The sequence below is a fragment of the Aptenodytes forsteri genome, unplaced genomic scaffold, assembly GCF_000699145.1.
Source record: "Aptenodytes forsteri isolate BGI_AS27 unplaced genomic scaffold, ASM69914v1 Scaffold292, whole genome shotgun sequence".
Taxonomy (NCBI): Eukaryota; Metazoa; Chordata; class Aves; order Sphenisciformes; family Spheniscidae; genus Aptenodytes; species Aptenodytes forsteri.
The window spans coordinates 309,126-332,400 of record NW_008795435.1 but is presented as its reverse complement, the minus strand read 5'-3'; the positions used below and the strand labels follow the sequence as shown (position 1 = coordinate 332,400).

Here is a 23,275-nt window from a genome sequence, read left to right as displayed (position 1 = left end):
ATCTTCACCTTTCATTTTTGCCATCTGTCAGCTGTACTAAAGTGCTTTAAAATGTTTGTTCACACAAAATTAAAAATAGCAATTTTTTTTGTCCGAATGCTGGATAGATTTAACATGCTCTGCCACAGTTCAACAGTTCAGAGGAGACTTTGAGCAAACAGTACCTGTACAGTCAGGAACCAGAGACTATAGACAGTCTTTTGCAATGTTAATTCACAGTTCAGTCATGGTGTCGACAGCATAACAGCAAGAAAAGCAACTTTTCCAGCAAGAGACCTGGGAAAAAAGTCCATTGACATATATATACGCAAACAACTCTAGGACGTGGTTCAGTTAAGCTGGCTGCAGTCGGCGCATTGCATAAAGCTAGCCCAATGAGGGGTGGAACCTACATCTTTCTACCAACTCTTAGCCTAAGAAATGCCTTTGTTTCTTCCCCCTAATGTAATTAAATTACATTTATGATTTGTCAGAATTTGCTTGAAGGCTTGAATTTATGACGGGACACTAGCTCATCCAAGCATAAGTTGTTCAAGAACATAAAACAGAGTGGGAATTGTATCCGCAGTATGAGCTCCCACAACTTCGTCATTTGTAATTTATGAAAATGCAGATACATGGCAAACAATATGTTCTCTACAGCATTTTCTCCATCATATCAGTGCAGAAACCTAATTCACTTGAGACTTGACAAAATAACCCCATTTATGACAGTTGCCTTTTTTTTTTTTTTAATCTATTCAGTTTTCTGAACATCAGCTTGGTGGAAATCTTACTAGGGAGTTTGATTAAATATTAACAGTATATTACACATACATGTATTTTTCCAGCTAAATGTACAATGACCCAAGGGCACAAGGATGTGAGCGTGCATACAGGAGCAAGTAAACACATGCACAAAGTCACTGCCTTGAATGCAGGCATGGAATTAAGATTAAATAAACAAATAACTTCTGTCTATGGACATCAAATCCCCAAACTGACGGGGCCTGACAGGTGGGTTTGTCACACTGAGTATAGCAGTCTCCCGAGGAAAGGCTCGAGGGACTTTGCTGCAGGATGCACACAAGGCGTATAAGAGAGCACGTCTCTCCTGCCACCCCACGTCCATGGAGCATCTGCAGGCACATTCAGAGCACCTGCTGGGGAAAGGCAGAAGCGTGCGAAAAACCACGGGCACGCAGGGAGAAGGCACAAAGTAGCGCAAGATGCATTTTAACACATGCCCCCGTGGGTGCTGTGTGCACCTGAAACTGAACGGACACTCTGAAACCTCGGTAATGCTGCCCTGTCCTTCAGTCCCTGCACTTCCAATGGTGAACTTGACTGACAAGTTCACCAGATCAGCAGGCTGGAAGGTCCTTCCAAGAACCGCAAAGCTAGGGGCTATTTTTCGGTTGTCCGACAGGACTGTCACATCCAGTATGCGACCAAATGGAATGGGTCAGTCTCCGGACAGTACTTCACATTACATTACAACCCCTGGGTATTATTTGGATCAAGGAGCATCTCCTGTTTCCTTACTCCCCAGTTACAGCTCTGTGCTGCTTCTGAGCAGAAAGCAAATGTCATCATAGCTCTAGAGATGCCAGCCTTTCCAGATCACATTAAAATCATTGGCAGAATGGCGATTGCCCAAAACAAAAATTTAAGTAAGCATATTTATCTAATCAACAACATTCATTTTGGCTTCAAAAGAAAAAAGCAACTTTTTTTTCCCTATTTAAATTATACTAAAAACTTCCAGTAATATTTTTACATAACTTTGGACCAAAGATCTCAAAAAAAATTAATAAACCTCACAAACCTCTTAGTTTAATAAAAGTTATCTTTAAAATTTTAACAAAATAAATGAACAGTATTTTAACAAAAAGGAATTTCCTCAATTCAGGTAAAGTCTGCTCCAAAGTCCCAGTGCAGTGGGATTCCTCTACTGACTATATTGAAGCTTGCACCTAGTCCATAGCTAGTTTCTAGTAGAACAATGAACATTTTTTTCATCTATTCACTGTTTAACTCGGTGTTCGCAGAATGTGACACAAAAAGATGTTTCTGACTGAATACTGTAGGTTTGCCAGAGGTGCGGGAATCAGTTTTGCTAACAATTTTTTAATGAATATTATTGACCTCATATTGTTATTCGTGTTTGTTGCTGCAGAACCCTCCACAATCTTGTGTATAAGTTGTGTATTCTGAATATGTGCACAGGCATATGTATTCACGAGAATAAATGGAACAAATAATATGGGAAACAATGTTTTAAGCAATCTCCTGCCAGCAAAATGTATAATTATTTTCCCTGGAAATGACAAAAATTTAATGTAAGAAAACTAATAATGAGTCTGCTCTGTTGGAAAACACCCCGGCACAGGGGTGAACAGGGAGGTTAGAAACCTGTAAGGAGGAACATCTCTTTTCTAATCTCATTTTTTCCTTCAAGTCTGTTAATGTGCTTTGTGAATATCAAGTAATTAATTCCCAGAACCGAGAAGTTTTTAATGTTTGTTCCTTTCTCCTTCACAGTCCCACTCCAGCTGCCTGCCTGGGCAGCCATTGCTGATCATCTGGAATTATCAGGTCCTTCATCTTTGTGAGTTAGGCACAGAAAGTCTACCTACATACGACAGTGTAAGGCCTGCAAGGCTGTAAGACACATTTCATACATGAACACATGGAAAGTTTTGTTCTGGAAATCCCAAGAAAATACATGGGTTACTTATATGAACGTTAACTTTACTATTCACTTTCAATGCATCTCACATGACAGCTAAGCTAGAAACTGTATTTCCAGCATCCTCCACCTGACATGGCCAGGGTTATGGCCTCCAGGCATTATTGTATTTTTGCTTAATATGCTTTCTGATACAGCCTACAAGCCAGACATTTCCATCACACGAGTCGATGCTGCACCATTTGTAGGCAGGAATAAGGTCAGAGGAAAGTGGGAAAGGCTGAATAAACTATATCAGGAAATGATTTGGATAACGACACGCTGAGAAGAGGTGATGTATATCAATATTCAGGACCCACATTTAGCTTGATATACTGTCATATGAAAACTTCAGTCTGTATGTCAATTCAGTTTGGGCCATTAGCCATTTTTTCCCCAGTCACCCTGTTCCAGAGGGAACATCGCTCTAGAGACAACACTGGATGATACAGTCATTATTTATCATCATGACATCCCTCCTGGGACTGTTAACAAATGAATCCCACATGTCTCTTGAAAATCTGTCAAGACCATCAGTATATTACAAAGAAGGCACAGACAGTCATTATGTAATAATAATTCTGCAAAAATACAGTTTAAACAAGGCAATATTAAAGCCCAATAGCCTATTCATCAGCAGAAACCAGAATAATCCTTAGACTCGTTGATACTATCAATGTTTATGTCTTTTATCATGGGCCTTCAGAGCTTAATAACTCAAATGTGTATTCATATATGTGTACACATACACATATACACACTTTCTCATGCACCAGAGTTCAAAATTACAGTGCACTTTTACTCACTGAAGAGAAGCAAGCTCTGCGGGCGAAGGCTGTCAGGACATCAGTAGTACCGGTACCCTTCTTCTTCCCATGCAGAGGTTTAACGTCTAGTCTCATAGTTTTTATTTTTTCTAGTAGACAAACCAACCGTATTGATTGGTCTCATACTGAAACCTTTACCAAATTCAAATGCCTCTCATCTTGATTTAACCAGTTTTAGGTGGGCTCCGCTATGCCTAAGAGATTCCATAGAAACTCTGGTGTCTCTTAGTAAGCCGGATACTCCGCTCACAAACTACGACAGGGACCGAAGCTGCTTATGGGACCCTGCTCCTACAGCAGAGTAAAACCCATTACCTGATAACATCCTCATAGTTTAAGTTTCCAAATTATATTTTAATCAGAATATTGCTTCCTGGAAAATTCCTAATTTTTCTTCCGATTCAAAATAAAATATAAATCTTTCCATGAATACCAAATTTCAGCCAGCACTGATAATTTAATGCTAAGACTTAGGCGTTTGAGCAGTAATCTGTAAACAGCTACAGAAGGAAAAATAAAGTATAAATAAGCCTATAAAAGAAAGATCAAGATATTACAATGACAAAAGCCAGATATGTCTCTGGAAAATTGTTTCGGACTTTGAGTTTTGTACTACACCAATAAAGCAGCACTTAATGTATTTGGAAGAACTCAGTTTAAAAAAAAAAAATCAAGGACTTTTCAGACAAAATCGTAACAGTTTGGGAATCCTTTAAGCTTTGAACTGTCCAAAATGCATTTTCAAGATACATGACACTGCTTCCTTGGTATCCTGATTATTTTATATTACTTTTTAATAGAATTAGGGATGCAAGGGATAAACCATCCTTTTCCCCCACCATGGAAGAGTTGTGTATCTTTCTATCCAACTACTTGAAATTCTGCTAAAATTATCTTAATTACACTTTACTTCTTGCTGCGTTTGAATGACTGCTTTTCTTATGCGTGACGCATTTAATATTTCATTAGCAGGACCTTCAATTTTTCAAAAGGACTCAAAATCATTTTCAAAATCATTTGTTTTATACTTCTAATTAAATGATTAAGTTGACAAAGGAAAACACCAAGGGATTTGTAACAGACAAAACAATTAAACTACTACATGATTCTTCTATGGAAAAAAATAAGAAAAAAAAATTGAAAAGAGCTTAGAATTAGATGAGTTGTTTTGCTAAACAATGTTGTAAGGATGATTTTTACATCTACTTTAAATTTCTCCCTCTGACACCTGCATGCTGATAGCACTGTTATGCAGGAGCTCATTTTACGGATTTGTAACAGACAAAACAATTAAACTACTACATGATTCTTCTATGGAAAAAAATAAGAAAAAAAAATTGAAAAGAGCTTAGAATTAGATGAGTTGTTTTGCTAAACAATGTTGTAAGGATGATTTTTACATCTACTTTAAATTTCTCCCTCTGACACCTGCATGCTGATAGCACTGTTATGCAGGAGCTCATTTTACTTTTGAGGGTTTTTTTTTTTTTTTTCTATAGTTCATTGGATTTTTTGGTCAGTTCATTGGCAATGATTCTTTGCACAATTTAATTTCTCCTATCACCACCTGCCAAATGGAGAAGTAGAGAATTTAAATTTGTTAAATAAGAAGTCATATTCTCGCCCAAGAATAAAGCACGGAAGCCAGAAGTTAGAGGAGACATCTATTCATTCATCTTTTAAATGAATGGCTTCATTTTGGAAAGTACTACACAGATGCAAATCTCATTAGCTTTCCAGGGGATATTTAAAAACTGGTCCACTTTATCAATATACCAAATATACAGTCAGCATTTCAGCCTAAAGTACTAGCAGACGTAACACATTTGTTCTTCCTTCCTGGTAGTTTCTATTGGGATATTGGAGATATATATACACACACACACTTACTTTTTTTGGTGTGTGTAGATATACTTTTAATAAATATTCTATATATATCTTATATAAAATATACTTTATAAATATATATAATTTTCTTTATTTCTTAACAACTGATATTTTGTTTTCTACAAGGTTTCACCAAAGCAGTTATTACACAATGTATCACATCAACTCTGAGGGAGTTAGTTTTCCATTTGAGAGAGGGATTTATTTTTATTTATAAAAACTTAACATTTCAGTGACATTGTATGTACTTACATATTCAGATATTTCATGAATTATGACTATACTTTGCTAGTTAGACAAAGATTCAATATTTGTCATTTTTTATGTTTTTTTTCCAAGGATGCTCGATGTTATCCAACGAAAGTGCTCACTGATCTTGCAGCACTGCATGACCAGTGGCGATGAATAGAAATAAAGATTTTCTGTGACTTCTATACCATCATCAGTTGTGAAGTCGGCTCTAAACTCCCCTGACAACATCGCCATTTAGCATTCATGCAATTTGAATGGATTTTTTTTAGAGCAGGATTTGTTTACTTCAGCTAAAGAATAGTCACAGAGAAAAATGAAAAGCATTGTTTTACCTTCAAATGACCAACCCCAAACCATCCTTTTTTGAATGGTGTTATGCTAATGATAAATTTTATTTCCATGAGTTTTCAGCATAGTAATCACAGGCTTAAAGGGGAGATTGCAAATGCAACGGATCAGGAGCCCACATGGGAAATGTGTGCACGTGCGCAGGCGCATACATGCACAGACAGGCTGAATCACCGATCGTCTCATATACCTCCACAATAAAGTAATTGCTCTTCTTGACACTTTAGATGAGATTTGGGTCAGATTCTGTACAGCCCCAGCTGATGTCTCCTGGCAGTTACTTGCACACCTCCGTGCATTGCACACCTTCCGCTATCAATCAGCCATCCTAATGGAGCGACCGCTGCCGCTGCAAGGCAACGGCGCTATTTGCAGTGTGCCCTCCTGCAGGAACCCAAGCCCCAGGAACTTGGGTACATTCATTTGTAAGTCTCTTCGGTAATTAGTTCGCATGATCAGGCCTGGGAAACAAAAACAACAACAAAAAAACCCCCCTGCACTGCTGTGCTATAGCAATTCATCAGAGGTCATGGCCACAGTGTCTAGCTATATGACCGCATCTGCTGTGGTCTCACAATAGCAGCTGCGAACCTAGATTCCAATTTTCCTGAAGACATAACGGCAAAGAAACTCTGGATTGCTGGAAATAGTTAATTGTACATGCTTGGACTGTAGGTATTGAACAATTATCCAGAAGTAGTCATGCATGAGATTCCACCCACTCCTGGTTCAGTATCACAATATTAGCAGCGTGCAAAGGCTGTCCAGATGACTTTGCCAAAATAGAAAAATCACAATATCACAATATTAGGCAGCGTGCAAAGGCTGTCCAGATGACTTTCCCAAAATAGAAAAGATAGATAAGTTATATCCAGGAATGTTTTTAGTGAAGCCCACCATGAATGCATTACATTGTCAGATCAAGGTTATACTGATTACCCTGTAAGGTAATATTGCTAACAGTATCTATTATTCAAATAGCTCAGGAGACTAAGAAAAGGAAAAAAAAAACCCCCAAACCAAGCAAAACACCATCCTCATCAACCTAAAATCCCAGACCAGTTTGTCTGTTGCATGGTGACTGCAAATATATCCTGCAATGTCAGAGATGTTCTTCAATGCCTTATAGACGTAAAAACTGTGGAGGAGCATAGATGTGAAACGCTAACCAGCCTGCTCACTGCATTTGTTGTTACATTAAACATTTGCACCCTCCAAGTGAATTTCCCCTCCCCCAGCTACTAAGAAATAACTCAGTCACCCGAGGTTATTTTTATTGACCAGATATCCATTTACTACAAAGTTAAGTGTCTACAGAAAATAGATGCCGCTCCAGATAGACTGGTACATGTAACTCTCAAATATACTCTTGTTCATACCACGGGAAAATTGCTTTTCAAAATCTGATTTGCATTAATAGTGTTGATTAACCTACATATCTTGAAGATATTCTATCCTAATAAGTCTCTCTGTAGCAAAGGGATAAGAATATCCACATTTTCAAAATAAGGCAGTTTGCTTTTTAAAGGTCAAAATTTGAGAGCCTGGGAATGAATTCAGGAATTTTTTGGTTTAAAATGCTGGGTCCGAGCCATTAAGCAATACATCTGATTTTAAATAGATTACTAGGTACAAACTTCAAGTCTACTATGCGAGTGCACCAAAAATTACACAGGGAGGCATGTCTGAGAAATAAGATTTTCCCAGGCATGTGTTAGAGACTGAATTTGGGATAGGTTTCTCAATGTACTATTAACAACTTGCTATCTAAGGGCGATCATACGGTAAAACTCAAAAGTCTGAACAAGTACCTTCTGTATTTCATTCTCTAGGTAGCAGCACAAAGTACCTTTCAAAGTTCAGTATTAATTTTATGTACTTTAAAATACCGATGAAGACATCTAGTGGAGAACAGGGTCAGAAAATGATACCAAGATAGGTACACTCGCACAATGCAAAAAAGATTTTTTACTTATTAGGACTCTGTAGCACAATATATATTTAAAGCCATCACTGTGACATGTTAAGGGAAACATGGATAGTGACAAGGTCTTGGAGCTGCCTCAGTAATAGCGTAGGTGCCCCTGGGACAGAGTCCACAGCTATTGTTTTTAACCAAGATCCTCTCTTAACAACGTTTTCTTAGTCCAGCAGCCTGAACAGAGTATCTCACGTAAGCACCTCTATGTCTAACACACATTTATCCGATTCTACCTGTGTTCGTGTTAATAAAATGGTAGTGGTATTAATCGCTGTGCTGGTAACATCCCCTCCCACAGATTTATAGTGACCTTGCACAGGTCTAGGTTTAGGAACAATCCAAACCTACTGAATTCAGAGACAGTCAAGGGTCATGGTTTCAGCAGGATAAAAGGTAATGTTGATTTACAGGGAATGAAAATATTACATCGATCTCTTCTAGAGTAATTTTGAAATTTGTAATTGTATAATTCAAACATTTTTCTTGGTGGTAGGAGAGCTTCTACAAAAGCTTTCCTTCTGCCTGGGGCCTTTAACCCACCGCTTGATTCCCCACGCGCTCGGCCCCTTGCCACCGTTCCAGAGGCATGGGCTCGCCCTCTGCATTTCTGCATCCAGGGGTACTGGGAGAAGTGGCTGATGCCATTGTAAGGCCACTCTCTGCCATCTTTGAAAGACTGTGGAGATCCAGAGAGGTCCAAAAGAACTGGAGAAAGGCAAATGTTGCCCCCACATTCAGCAAAGGTCAAAAAGCAAATCCAGGAGCTACATACCAGTCAGTCTCACTGGGAAAATCAGAGCAAGTCCTCCTGGAAGACACTCATGGGAAGGAGGAGGGGGTGGACTGGGAGCAGTCGGATCGGATTTATGAAGGGGATATCATGACCACCGTGACTGGATTTGGGAATGAAGAGAGAGCAGTCGGTGTCATTTATCTCCACTTTAGCTTGACTTTCGAGACCATCTCCCACTATATTCTCGTATCCAAGCAAGAACATTATGTTCTGGATAGGTGGACAGCTAAATCAGTTTAAAAACTGGCTGGATGATTGGGCTCAGAGGGTAGTGGTTAACGGGCAGTACTCTGACTGGGGTCAGGAGTCTGTACTAGGACCTGTCCTGTTTAACAACCATATCAGTGACCTTGAGAAGGTGACAATGCACACATCCAGTTTGCAGAAGACACCAAACTGGGAGGGACTAGCTGATACACTCAAGTGGAAGACCACCAGTCAGAGTGAGGTGGACACGCTAGAGGGATGGGTCCTAGGGATCTGATGAAATTTGACAAGGAGAAATGCAAAGCCCTGCACCTGGGAAAGAACAACCCCTGCAACGAGACAGCCTGAGCACCATGGGGCTGGGGAGCAGCTGTGCTGAAAAGGGCCTGGGGTGCTGGCAGACAGTGAGCCGAGTATGAATGAGCCAACAGCATACCTTGGCAGCAAAATTCTCTGCAGCGTTTTTCCAGTCTTCTGAAGACGACTATCATCAGTACCATTGAATCACTGCTGGTATACCATAGGCAGACAGCAAACATAGTGGGACATATTGCCCCAGCACAACTGGGCAATAATGGATTAAAAAAAACCCCAAACAATTCAGCTTGAACGTCGAAGCAGACTGTGGTTATCAGGCCATCACAAGAAGAGCAAGAAAATGGATTTGAAACCTGACAAACAGATTTTGAGTTTGGTAAGCTTTAAGTAGCTACACAGACACAAACAGGGGTTGCTCAAGGTCTTTCGCTGAATTAAACGTCTCAGCATCGACACTGTATTCTCGCTGCTACTCAGTTAATACATACTCAGGTCTCTTACGTTTTAAAATCCAAAATAGATCTCTGAATGGGAATATTTCACACGTTCAGAATGAAAGCCGTATACTGGATTTATTAGATTAAAAATCCATTTCATCTGAACAGTTCAACAGGGACAGCCCTGCTCTTTTCTGAAAGGTTATTTTTGCTTCTGGTTGCACTTAAATACCGGGGCGGGCTGGGCGGTGAAGGCCTGGGAAGCAGAAACACACTTTTAACCCGGTTCCCTTCCTCAGGGAGCACTCTTCAGCTCCTCAAGCATCGCTTGAACTACACCCGCCTCGCTACGGAGGCTGCTGCCACCGGCACATGCCGCAGGCTCCTGGCTCCACCTATTGAGGGAAGGCAGCAGCGCACGCCGACCTTGGCAGGTTAGTTTTCCATCTGCAAAAAAAAAAGATTAAACAGCACCAGAATAAAAACTAGGGTGCCTCGGACTGCACTGTAAGTAGCAATCAGTTAGATCTGCAAATAAATTGGCAATAATAGCGGTGGGGTTTTTTTGTTTTGGGGTTTTTTTGTTTGTTTGTTTGGGGGTTTTTTTTGGGGGGGTGTCTTAGGGGCCAGGGAGGGTCTTTTAAATAAAGGACCCTGGGTTTAGCTGGTCTCATCAAGGTTACTAAGTAACCTTCAGTTGTATTCAGCATTTCTACTGCTCTTTTGAGAAGGAAATTGAATCCCTCCCACGTTTGAGAAGCCCAGCTTTCAGTTTAAATAGGATTTTTCAAGTATTAGCATATCAAACAGTGTAGTTGTCAGCATGCAACATAAGATTAGCACATTTTATTTTTTTCTAAGTCTCAGCTTCCTTCTGTCCTACTCTTTTGCATTTTTAGTGAAGGCAAATGAAAGGCAAGCTTGGTAGCCATCTGCAGGAGCCAGACACCGGGTATGTCTACACAACTGCTTAATTTGCTTCCAGAAATCAAAGAGTGGCTTAAATCTGCTGGGTCCCTCCACGAACACTGCTGGCCCACCTAAAGTCTACAAGGCAACACTTCAGTCCTGGACCCCCGAGAATATTTACCAGTACTGAAGAGCTGGATCCTGGCATGCCACACAGGGTGGTAGAGAGGCTAAAGAAGCCAGGATCCTCTCCCGATCATAAATCGTTCAGAGGGAAGTCAGGCACGTCAGGACACATAGTATGTTAAAAGTGGTGTGGAAACAGCAACTCTGCCCCATCTCTGGATTGGCAACAAGCAAAAGTGGTTGTAGACAGTACGAGTCTATAGTTATCTAATTAGTTAGAATCTATATTCTGCAGCAATATTTTGGGCTTCTAAGGCTTATTTTAACATTTCTTTGCATATTTGATGAAAAGTTCACAAACTTCGTGTCAGCATGGAAAGTGAAATAGTTGCACTGATATGTGAACGTTTAAACATATTGAATGTAAAATTCAGTCACAAGTTTATGGTGGGTGAATTCAATCGCTTAAATGGATCTCCACGCAGACAGCTGCTAACATTCCCCAAACCTAAGCTATTTAAGACAGACTTCATGTTTAAGAAATAATATATATCCCAGTAGAAGGTAAGCCTCCAAAACTCATTAAAAACATAGGTCTTTACTTCTTGTTTTTCTAGCTATTACCATCTATTGAGGTAACGCTTGTATCACTCCTCTGAACAGTACCAGAGCAACAGTCTTGTGGTATGATTGTCAGAAGAAAAGTCAGACAAAGGCAAATTACATTCATTTCTCAACCTCAACTATATTGCTAGGGCTGCTAGAAGTACTACTTCCTAAAAACCTCTCAAGAACGATATACATCATTACCTTTCAGGTATCCATAACTGCAGTCAGTGAAATGTTAAATTACAGTGATGCTGAAGCTCCTTAATCAAGTTCTAGTTTTACTGTATTAGGTGACTCACTGGCTCATGAAAAATCAGCTCCATTATGGAGCAGGGTCAACTCCATAGCGCCCATGACAGCTCATTAAACTGTGTGGCACCTGCTACCCATACACAGGAAACACGAGTGGAGGCATCTCAGCTCTCAGGCTTAGGAGGCAGGGATTCCTGGAGAAGGAGAAGGGGGGGGAAAAAAAAGGGGGAAAAAAATCAAAACAAGAATGTAGAGGGATCTTTACCTCATCTGGCATCAAGAGACTTCTAGCAAAATTAAATGTGTGATTTGGTATTCCTTAAGTTGCCAGATAGACATCATCTTCACACTGGAAGGCAATTAGTGTCATTCATCACTAGTGTACCCGAAGTCCTCTCAGGTGAACGTATTAGCACAAAAACATATCCCAAGTACATGCTCAGTTACATAGAAAGCTGTATGAAAATTTGAGAAGTAAGAGGAAGGCAATCTACAGCCCGCCAGGGAAGCTTCCAAAATCTTTCAGAAGTTTCTGTCATTGTCAGGTCTTTGAAATGAGGCCATTTTAAGATGTCAGATCGTTCAGTAGATAGATCTCAAAAACATCTACTTTGGGTATTCTGGAATAGCAATTTTTGGGTCTTTAAATTTGTCCAAATTCACATTTCCCTATTCCCATCTGTCAATGTACTCCCTTTTAATCTTCTTCACACTCTCCAGCCAGACAAGGTGGTGTTTGAAATTTGCCTGGTATGAATTCGCCTTTGTACTCCCCTACCTGCTCCGGACGGAAAAAACAGGAGAGGAATCCAAATCATGTTGTTGGAAGTATTTGGATCAAATAAAACTGTTCACTGCTAAAGACATAGTTTTGCCTTGCTGTCCCCTGACAGGTAGAACAAAAGAGAACCAGTTCTTCACATCTCTTCAAGCTCTTATTTATACATTGCAAAATACTGCTTAAAGGTTATTGTTCTCCAATTTATAGTGTTCAGTAAAGGACTTGTCCAAAGTGGGAAGTTTGGACAATGGTTATGACAACTCTGGGAAGGAAAAAGGACTATATGAAAAAGAAAATAGCAAGCATGACCGTAGTTATTTTCCCATCTAAACTTAGTTTACAAAAATATAAGCCTTTTTAAAGAGATCCACAAACTGAAACAAAACAGCCAAAAAACCCCCTACACACTAAGACCCGCATTAGTTATCCATATCAGAAAACCAATGTAGCAGTCGTGAATATACAATGGGTTTCTCCAGGAGAAGCCTTAAAAAACCCCCACTAAGGTGTTCCAAAACATCTGTGTAAGACTACCTGTAACATTTGAACATCACGGGCATTTTGAATGTTTCAAAGCCATGTTCTTTGTTGTCCAGCTTTTAAAGGTTAAAGCTTTTAGGCAATAATGGTTCCTTAAAATAACTTTGTAAATAGCTGTACTGGGTCTGGCTGGGATGGAGTTCATTTCCTCCATAGCACCCCATGCAGTTCTGTGTTTTGGGTTTGTGGCTAAAACAGTGTTGTAACACACCAGTGTTCTGGCTAACGCTGAGCAGTGCTCACACAGCACAGAGGCTTCGTTTTTCATTGCCGCCTCCTCTTTTTCCCCCACTCTGCCCAACCCTGCAGTGAGTAGGCTGGGGGTGGTCAAGAAGCTGGGAGGGGACACAGCCAGGACAGATGCCCCCAGCTGACCAAAGGGATATTCCATACGGGACCATGCTCAGCAACAAAAGCTCGGGGAAAGGAGGAGGAAGGAGGGACATTTGGGGTTATGGTGTTTGTCTTCCCATTGTAAACACCTGCCTGTTGATAGGAAATGAATTCCTTATTTTGCTTTGCTGTGCACACACCTTTGCTTCCTCTATTGAACTGTCCACCCTGACCCATGAGTTTTCCTGCTTTTGTCCTTCTGATTCTCTCCACCATCCCACCAGGGGGAAGAGTGTATGAGCAACTGGGTGGGGGCTCACCTGCCGGCTGGGGTTAACCCACCACAACAGCCCAGGTTTTTAACTCAGTTACAGTAGTAGTCCAGTCAGACAAGAGTAATTCATTCACATTCGGTGCTTCGCTTTCAGATACTCCAGTTTATTAGAGACTTAACACAATAAAACATAGTATAAAAAAAAGTAGATTGCAAAGTTTTCACACCATGGAATGCCAATAGTTACAAAAATTGAAATCATACCATTGAAAATACCTGAAAGCTTGTGGGAAAAATACAGGGAGATAGGGAGAAAACTTGTGGGAGATAGGGAAGGAGGAGAGAAAAGTATTAAGTCAGTTTAAAAAAAAAAGATACATGACCCAAGCTTTTTTTAATAGAAAATTTAATATCATTCTTTGAGTCAAACAATCCTGCCTAGAAACATATTCATAATGAAGTTAATTCCAGGTGTTGAACCTCTAAATAACAAGATCCTTTGTCCCAGTTAACTTACATGAAGATAGCTTCTGTGTCCTGCAAGTCACTCCCAAATACGCCTTGACTTCAAGTGTTTATCATGCTTAAGTTGATAGATTGTTTGCTACACAGTTACAAGAACAACAGTTTACAATTCTTGTTACAAAAATAGGTATCACTCATTAGTATTTCTATACATATCTCAAGCTATTATATGCACACTCTGTACAGTGGATGTTAACAGTGGTTAAGTTTGCTTCCTTAAACAAAACAAAAAAAGAACTAAATCACTGACAGTCAGACCCAAAATATTCAGGCACCGTAATATACTTGCATGTCTGGTGCTAAATATCCCTGCCCATACAAAGCAAAAGCAGTTTCAGTACCCAAAAGACACATGCATCCAGGTTGTAAGACCGTTATGATGGTTGGTGGAAGAGGACAGTATGAGGATCAGTATGTTACTGCCACCGAACAGTCTCACACTACGCTGTAGGGCCTGACACTAACTTTAATTGTACAGATTCCCTGCAGACAACCGTTCCTGTCAGGCCTGCCTACAGGCAGAAGAGCAGGTTTACACGGCAAAAGCTGTAGGGCAGCAGAACAAACTACCCCAAACTACCCCTCTGGTAATGACCAGAATTCCCCAGCTAAAGGTAAAATAGGAAGGTGACTTCTCAAGTAGACAAACACTGGATGTTTTTGCGATACACAAATTACTGTTTTCAACATGCTTTGGTTGGGTTTTGGCTTGGGTTTTATTCCTCCCCCCCCCACCCCAACAAACAAAAAAACCCCAATCTGGACTTTTTGGCACAACCAGGGCCAACACTAATAAATGTTTTGCTGGTTGCAGTAGTCCGTTATTGAAGTACATTGGTTGCACTTACATTACTCATCCTTCCCTTTCAGAAGTAACAGTAAGCCTGGAAGCATTGCTAGGGTTGTGGCATTTTGTTAGACAGGCAAGTAAAAAATTTAGTTCTTAGAGGTATTACTGCTAGTCTTACTTATCTCTTAACTCTTGAAGTCCAGCCCAACTGATGTTAAGCTTCACGTAGCTGCCCAACTCTGAAACAAGTCACCCATTTCAGAAGATGCTGTCTGGGAACAGATAGATGTCCCACTACCGGTTTGGGGGGTGGGAAGAAAAACAAAACCACAACTAACTCCCCCATCACCACCACAAAAAAAGGAAGCCTTAAGTACTGAATAAGAAATAACGCTATTTTTCTTTTAACATTTTCTGAATCTAAAAATCTCTCTCATACTACTCCAAGCACCATCCTTTCCATCATGAGGGCACAACACTTCAGTCAGATGGTTAAAGACCTTAACAGTTCAATCCAAGCACTGAGAGACTCAGTGCTTAAATGGTTAGCTTTATACACCACACACTAAAAAGCCCAGAGTCATGTTTGCAATGTACTACTATAAAAAAAAAAACAACAACAACTTATTCACTTGCAGAACTTCAAGGACAATTTGGAGCAAAGTCAACTAAGGCATGTACTTAAGTCTGCCAACATAAGGCTGCAAAATATAAACACCACAATGTTAATATCAAGGTCATGCACGCATCAGAAGCGCATTGAGAACTTCAAAGCTATACCACACAGGAAAAAGATAGTTATGCTTGCCTTCATGAAACATTAAGAATTAAGCAACTATCCCCTAAATATCAAGATGAGTAAACAGATTATGACTGAGCTTCTACAGGCTTTTTCCCACACCAGGAATTCAAGAGAAAGTGTCAGGTACTACATCTTTTAGTAAGAGCGCTTCCCTTTAAATCTCTCCAAATGGATATTTGATGGTTAGATCTTTGAGTTTGTTTGGTGGCTTTATTCATTCATTTTTAAAGCATCATATTTAAAACGTAAAGTAATTTTGTTCTCCAGGTCAGAATGGCCAAATAGCCAACATTTTTACTCATTTAAGTGTTCCATATGAATTTATCTTAGGTTATAATTTTGAAATTTTACAGTTATTCTATACAGAATACCTTAAGTTTTGTTTTTCAATGGTGCCATTACAGTGCAACATCTGGACCACTGTTTTAAGAGATAACTAACAGAGCTTCCATTTTAAAGCGCAACAGGTTTTGGTACAGGAATTGCTGCAAAACATTCAAGTGAAAAGAATTATACTAGAAATAAACCCCTTGAAACACAACGCTACAATGCCAGTATGTATGTATTTAATAGTATTCGAAGATTATGGGGAAGCTACAAGTGGAATACGAATCACTTCAGAAAACATCTTACACACAGGAAAACAAACCAGAAAAAAGATTACGATTCTTCAAGTTGACCTTCCGGAGAGAATTTGTACTTACTGATTTACAAGGAACTGAAAGGCCTGCCTTTTTTATTTTAAAATAAGATAAAAAATAAATGTGAAATAATTACAGGTCTGTCACTCGGATCTATTCTCATAGCTTGTTTACAAAGTTATATGAGTTAATACTGACTTCCTTTGCTCCCTTAGCATGTTTCCAAGCTCAGCCACAGAAAATCAAGTCTAAGTTAAGTATTCAAACAGATGTCTTAACTATTAATTTTAATATACCATCTCTTCAGATAAGCAGGTAAGTTCAAAATCTTGCCTTGTTTGGTTAGTAATATGCTGACAGTTTCGCAAGGACATACTAGTACACGTGGAACCTTAAGCTTTTGATTTTCCTGTAACTGACTTCACTTGAGGATTTTTCAATAGGATCTTTACTCCAGCCTTTATTTTTAAGGTGAGAACTCTTAGTCATTCAGTAAGTCTACATCCATTACATATCCCAGATGACAGACATCAAAAATAAGAGTTGTATCTTCCCCCTTCTGCCACATTCACGGAAAGAATAATTCCACTCATAATTATTTTAAATTAGCCAATACCAAGAATTTCATGCAACATAAGGTCCAGAGATTTAAGTACGTATTTTGTTCAGCATGTCTACCAAACTTTCAAAGGTCAGTCCGAGTCTCAATGCTGCATAAACAGTGTAACCTCCCCCCGCCACGCTTGTTCAAGCAGCATTCGCTACTGTCACCAAATAATTTTATCACTGTGCCATTCCAGTTATTTTAGATTACCTTTTATCCTTTGAAGAAAAATTTGTTTTAAATTGATATAAATACCTGCCTAGAGCAGTTTTCTTGTTTTGGGGGGTTTTTTTAAGTTGAAAAAGAACAAACAAAACACAACAAACCCAAAACAAACAAAACCAACACTCTAAGTGTAAATACTTAGGCCTAGAAGAAAAAACCCATATCACTTGCTGGGTGACTTCAGGTCTGACATGGTTTAAATCAGAATTCTCTCCCTACCCTCCAATATAAACAAGTCTTTCCACAACAGGTAACATAGTAGAGTTTACCTTTCTGCTTCTAATCAGCTCCCCACTATCCTGGTCTTTAGTTATCACCTATATATACACTCAGACCATCAGACAAGCTTCTGCGTGCATTTTATCAGCCACAGGACTGAACCTCATCTATACTCTAGGAAGATTAGAGTCAACTGTGAATTAGTTTCTCTTATGATTGTAAGCTGTAATAAAGAATGTTTACTTTTAAGTACCCAGATTCAAGAATAATTTTCAGAATGTAACTACAGTAAGTCGTCAGAATTGACTATTCCAGTTCCAGAAGTCCTCCAAAGCCAAAAGCTGACATCTTCATCTTACCAACAATTACATGAAACTGACAGTTTAAGTTCCAAAGTTTTTCATAGACATTGAGTAATTCAAACATAGCATTCAAACAGAGGAAGGTTTTTTATGGTTACTTAATTTCTTTTAAATCAGTCTTACATCATCAACATTCTTTCCCCCACCCACCCAATTAGGTCCACCTAAGAAAGGCTGATAAAGAAAAGAGTAATAAAGACATGTACCTTCACTGAAGTACTGGAGCATAAGAGATTGTTAGTTGCAAGAAGTTACTCAGCAGCCTTTTTCCATAGTGTTTATTGCTAATTCATTTTATATAGCTTATTTCCAGGAGATGGGCAGCATAAAAACTGCAACATCTATTTTAAAAAATATATTATTCATTACAATGCAACAGTCTCAATAATACCTTCTTACAGCTGCATCTTATCTAATTCAGAAATAAAACAATCCTAATCTAGTTAATTAAAAAGTTTTGTACCTAACCCTCAGAACAGTCAGCCTTCAGAAGTCAGGCAACTTTGGACCCAAAAGTTACAATCACCATGTTTGATAATAACCCCAGAAATTCTCACTGTGCAAACTATCCTGCTGAAACTATTTAACAGCTTTGTTATAAGTCAGTCGCATGATTACATCGGCATTTAGTCTCAGAGAAAGAATTGCTTTATTCTCCCTTACATAACTTTGATGTGAACTGTGCGTGCTCTGGAGATTCAGATAACTACTGCACTGCTTATTGAGCCTGCACACTAAATATACACGCCCCAACATATTAACACTTACAAGTAGCTTAGATACACAGTACATTAAAACAAAAATGATGAAAATTTACATCAAGCTGCCCAAACCCATGCTCGAACAGTTTCCCCACCTAGTTCCAACTGCACAATCTTGATTCTAATAGCTGTACTCAAAAGTTTACTAAAAAACAAAGTAGAATGACGCCATCAGAGTCTTTACCCATTCATTTTCAACAGTCTTAAATTTTTCCTTTGTCAGTAATGATTCTAGGGGTTGGTTTTTGTTTTGTTTTTAAACCCAACTTTAAATCTAACAACATACATTCTCCTTATAACATCGCAGAGGTAGCAGGAGGGAATATGAATCAAAAGATGCCAGATTCTAGAAGTTGAACATTCAAGTATAGTGTCATCCAAGAGAGCTTCCCTGGCTTTCACAGACTGCATGTCACCTCTAATCACGTATAGCAAATAAAAAGTAGAATCCCAAAATAAAGAACTATCAGCATTGGTTTACTAAGAGAAGTTTCACACCCAGATACCTCAAAGTAATCTTGTTACTTAAGTAGTAATACTGTCAGTTTCAATAGTCAAATATCAAGAACTGAAGTATAAACTTAAAATTTATGAGTATCAATTTTTCTAAAATGCTCACATTTCACCTAAACACAGACATACACACAGTTACTCTAAGTGATGTGCCACACTGTAAGGAAAGGTCCCAATTCAGTTCAAGAATCTGATATTCCCCCTCTCCCTCCCACCACACAACTCGACAGAAGTGCTTACAGTAATAGAAAGCAAACAGAAGGGGAAAACACAACATTTAACAAGTGCATCTATATACATTTTGCACCTTTTCCCTCCTTGCATCTAAAGTGAACAGGTCACCACGTTCGCTACGCTTTACATGCACATACTCTCCACATAGTACAAGTCCTATTCAAAGGATCTCTGCAAGCATCAACAGCAGTCATTCCACACTAACCAACAGGTGCTTTTATTGCGGAGGCTGAAGTACATTTAAATATTCTGACTGGCCCAGCTGGTAGGTTGTGTTTCCTCCACAGTCCACATACTGGTATCTCTCCTGGGATATTTGCTCAGAGTGGCCAAAGTAAGAGGTTGTCACCGTCACTCTTAAAAAGACAAAAACAGAAGAGATTTGTTTTGTAAGGGACTTCAGTTCCCTATTCTAGGGATGAGTGTTTCTACGTTACTAGGGTTTTTAAGGAAGAAGTTCTGGAACAAAATACATAATATTATTAAGAAGAAAGTTTTAAATAAAGTTAAAACAATACTAGTTTACCACTTCAGATTTTCTCCATGAAAGACACTTGCTTTCCTGAGCACAGACTTTTTTTCCTAAAGATGATGGTAAAGCTGAGGTTTACTCATTAATACCTTGCTTTGCAGGGAGAAAGCAAATGATGATTCGAGAAGCTACATCCACAGTCGGTCTACACCTTCCCCCTCCTCCAAAACCCAAACACCCCACCATGCTGCTATTTACGCAGCCACGAAAAGCAGGCTCTGGCAGAGTACCAGAAGCCTGTAACCACTTGAAGATCATGAAGATCTCAGCAATTTTTTTTAACAGTGGCTGATATACAAACTCATTTCAAACTATGAGACCTTAGTAGCTCCATGGCTACAGCCCAACTGCAGAGCAGATACAGTAGTAACAGTTCCACCTATTCAGGTGTCCTTACACTACTAGAACCTGTCAAAAGACACAGTTCAGTTTCAAGAACTATGAAGCTACTACGCTAGAAAGCAAGTTGATTTCATTTTATCTATGATGCACAGACTCCAGAATTAACTATTTCTGAGTAATATTTCAAAGAGAATTATATGGCTTTTAAAGTTGTTTCCAACAAATAGGAAGTTTCCATACTTACTGCATCATCACTACTATGTTATGCACTTTGATAGATGCTAAAGTACAGAAGTCACTGCAAAAAAGAAAAACAATTGTTATATTTGCATCAAGCTTTTACAGGTAATTATCTAAAAAGCAAGAATTGTGGCTTCAACTGGAAATTCTGCTGTGTATATAGAGAGTATAGAGTTGCTAGCAATGGCAACTAAAATACTTCTTCAAAAACACTGCCTGTGACTGTATGCTCACCTAGGTCTACTTTTATATACATAGTCTTGCTTTCACGTGAATTATATTCACGTGTGCTTGCTTACATGTAATGCTTGCCAACAAAAGCATTCTGTGAGACAGTGGTCACTCCATCTTTCAGAAGCTAACCAAAGTTAACCGGAACAACGACATTAAAGCACGTCAATACCGCTTCGTCACTGATAAAGACTTTTACTATGAAGGGATATAGACATAATTTGCAAATTTCACTTCATGTTATCAAATTTATACATAGAAATGAAAATTTACAACAAGAGATCAATGTTATGCCAACTTCAGCAGCTTTTCATGTAAAAGTAGCAATTCCTATTAAAAAAAAAAGTCTTGAGGGCTTGCTATTCTTGCTCAAAAATATCAAGAACTTAGGAAAGTCCCTTTTTTTCTTCCACTCATCCACTTCTGTATTACGCAAAGTGACCTTTAACCAATCTGCAGAGATTTTGAAGTTATTGTCAGATTTATTGTTTTCTTGCAAGATACCTTTTCAGACTTACATTTTCTGACGTGCACCTACATACCAGTTATACAGAGCACTATGTAAGCGTATACTTTTCCCCCCCTCCTTAAATCAGTTGCTCTTGGTCACAAATTTACCAGCTCTGGAATGAAAGGCATGTGATCAGTGCAACAAGATTGCATGGCAGCCACCCACAATATTTGCATGCCATTGTCATTCTTTTCCCCAGCACCAACAAACGTATGATGAACTATTAAAGAGTGAGTGAACACAGGTGATTCAAATTATATGAAAATACAAATAAAACAGTTCAGTATTAAAAGCTGTTTTATATTGGTATCTATAGTAATGACAAATATCTTGATTTTTTTTTCCTGCTAGGCTTAAAACAGGATTTAGTTAGACCATAATGCCAGATATTCTCAGTTATTGTAGTTTTCTAATCCAAAAATACAGACAACCTGTAACATAATATAAAGCCAGCTCGTATTCAACAGCACATACCAGCTGACAAGCAGAGAGGTACAACACCAACATACTGTTTTTTTAAGTCCAGATTATCTGGAAATAAATCTGTTTAAAAAACCCCAAAACATACAAACCAACCAACCAACCACACACACACCATCACCCCCCAAAAAAAAAACCAACCCAAACACACCACAGCACAAAACCGTAGCTAGGAAACTACACTGAAGGTGAACTCCACATTGAGCCAGCTCTCTAAAATAAATGGGTGAAAGTGCCCTGTATGATGCTGATTTCATCATACAAGTCTGCTGAGTCCAGATGACTGTATGCAGACACTTCAGGTGTCTAAGATCTCCTGTATTCAACCTAAGCTGATTTTACAGGACACCTGCTCTCCAGGATCCAAACAACTAGCTAGTTATGACTAACACAAGGCCTAAATTGACTAGCTGGGGAAACACTGAAATGTGTTTCGATCTCTACAATACTATCTGTATTACAAAGATTATCCCAGGGCCTTCACTGGGAAGTTAAGTATTTGTATGTGGAGAAAAAACCCAAACACAGTAACAAATACAAAACCCCACTAAGACCAGCTGAAGCTATGTTGGCTGGGTGTTCCAACTAAGGAAGCTCACTTGCTGTCTCCAGGGTTGCTCCATACAGCAAACCCAGGCTTTCAAGACTCACAATACAGTGAAAGAGCAGAAACCATCAACAACAATAGCTGTCAACAGGTCAGGGAGGTCAACTAATACCAACTGTGTAACATACAGAAAATCTGAAGAAAATGAAAAGCTATAGTTTTGTGTGTGGCTCAAATTCTGTTTAGTACACTTTAAACACATCACAACAAAGCCAGTGAGTGCTACTTACAAGTAGTAGGACTTTTCTGTATTAGTACATACAAGAACTTAGATCCTGAATTGACACAAAATTCTAGTTATGGGTCTCTTATTACCAGTTATAGCCCATGCTTAGTGTCACTGTGCTGAAGCAATGAGTATTCGCACATATGTACAAATCACCTATTAGTCTGTTCTTCTAGTAACGTTCACAAACACTTGCGGTCCCGAAGGAGGGCAAGTCCACATTACAGACTACTGGCACTGACACATGACGTTTTCTCTGCCTCTACTCCAAGACTGCACAATCTACCTCCGAGCTGGACCAGCAAGCGCATCATTTTTCCACACTATTGCCAATGCTGCAGCTATCAAGCAGAAGAGCCCGAAATCCATTCAGTTCAGGCCACAGGCAGAGCAGCTTTTACCTGTCCACATCTCCCTACTCATCCAAAGTCATCCAGGTTTTTCTAAGGATAGTCACCAGCTTGCAGTTAAAAGTTGCAGCTATTGTCGGGAACAGACTCTCAACAGCATTGCTGAAATTAAGGCCACAGTACTGGCCATGAAAGAAGTTTCAATGCATTATTGCACCAAACACACAACTAGGTAGGTATCAGCATGAGTTCTATGAAGGCCACATTTATTTATTCCTCATGCATCCAAAGGGTGAGCAGATTCACAGGATTCAGTGTTTACATAAAGCTAACTTACGTGCCTTTAAGAGGTGACAGAATCATAGAATCATTAAGGTTGGAAAAGACCTCCAAGATTCGAGTCCAACCGTCGACCCAACACCACCATGCCCACTAAACCATGTCCCTAAGCGCCTCATCTACACGTCTTTTAAATATTTCCAGGGATGGGGACTCC

General features: G+C 39.2%; 1 protein-coding gene across 3 annotated transcripts in view; it reads right to left on the bottom strand.

The window, feature by feature from the left end:
- Positions 1 to 13,735: 13,735 nt before the first annotated feature.
- The window catches only part of TMEM106B (transmembrane protein 106B), an 18,974-nt gene continuing 9,434 nt past the window's right edge, over positions 13,736 to 23,275 (bottom strand). For 2 of the 3 annotated variants that reach the window (XM_009281029.2, XM_009281030.2), the window contains exons 7-8: positions 20,379 to 20,432; positions 13,736 to 19,616 (exon numbers count right to left, since the gene is read on the bottom strand). In XM_009281029.2, coding sequence (XP_009279304.1) covers positions 19,478 to 19,616; positions 20,379 to 20,432 — 193 coding nt within the window. In that variant the 3' untranslated portion in view covers positions 13,736 to 19,477. Of the gene's footprint in view, positions 19,617 to 20,378; positions 20,433 to 22,830; positions 22,942 to 23,275 lie in introns of all 3 variants that reach the window. The other variant, XR_657669.1, reaches the window with a different exon arrangement.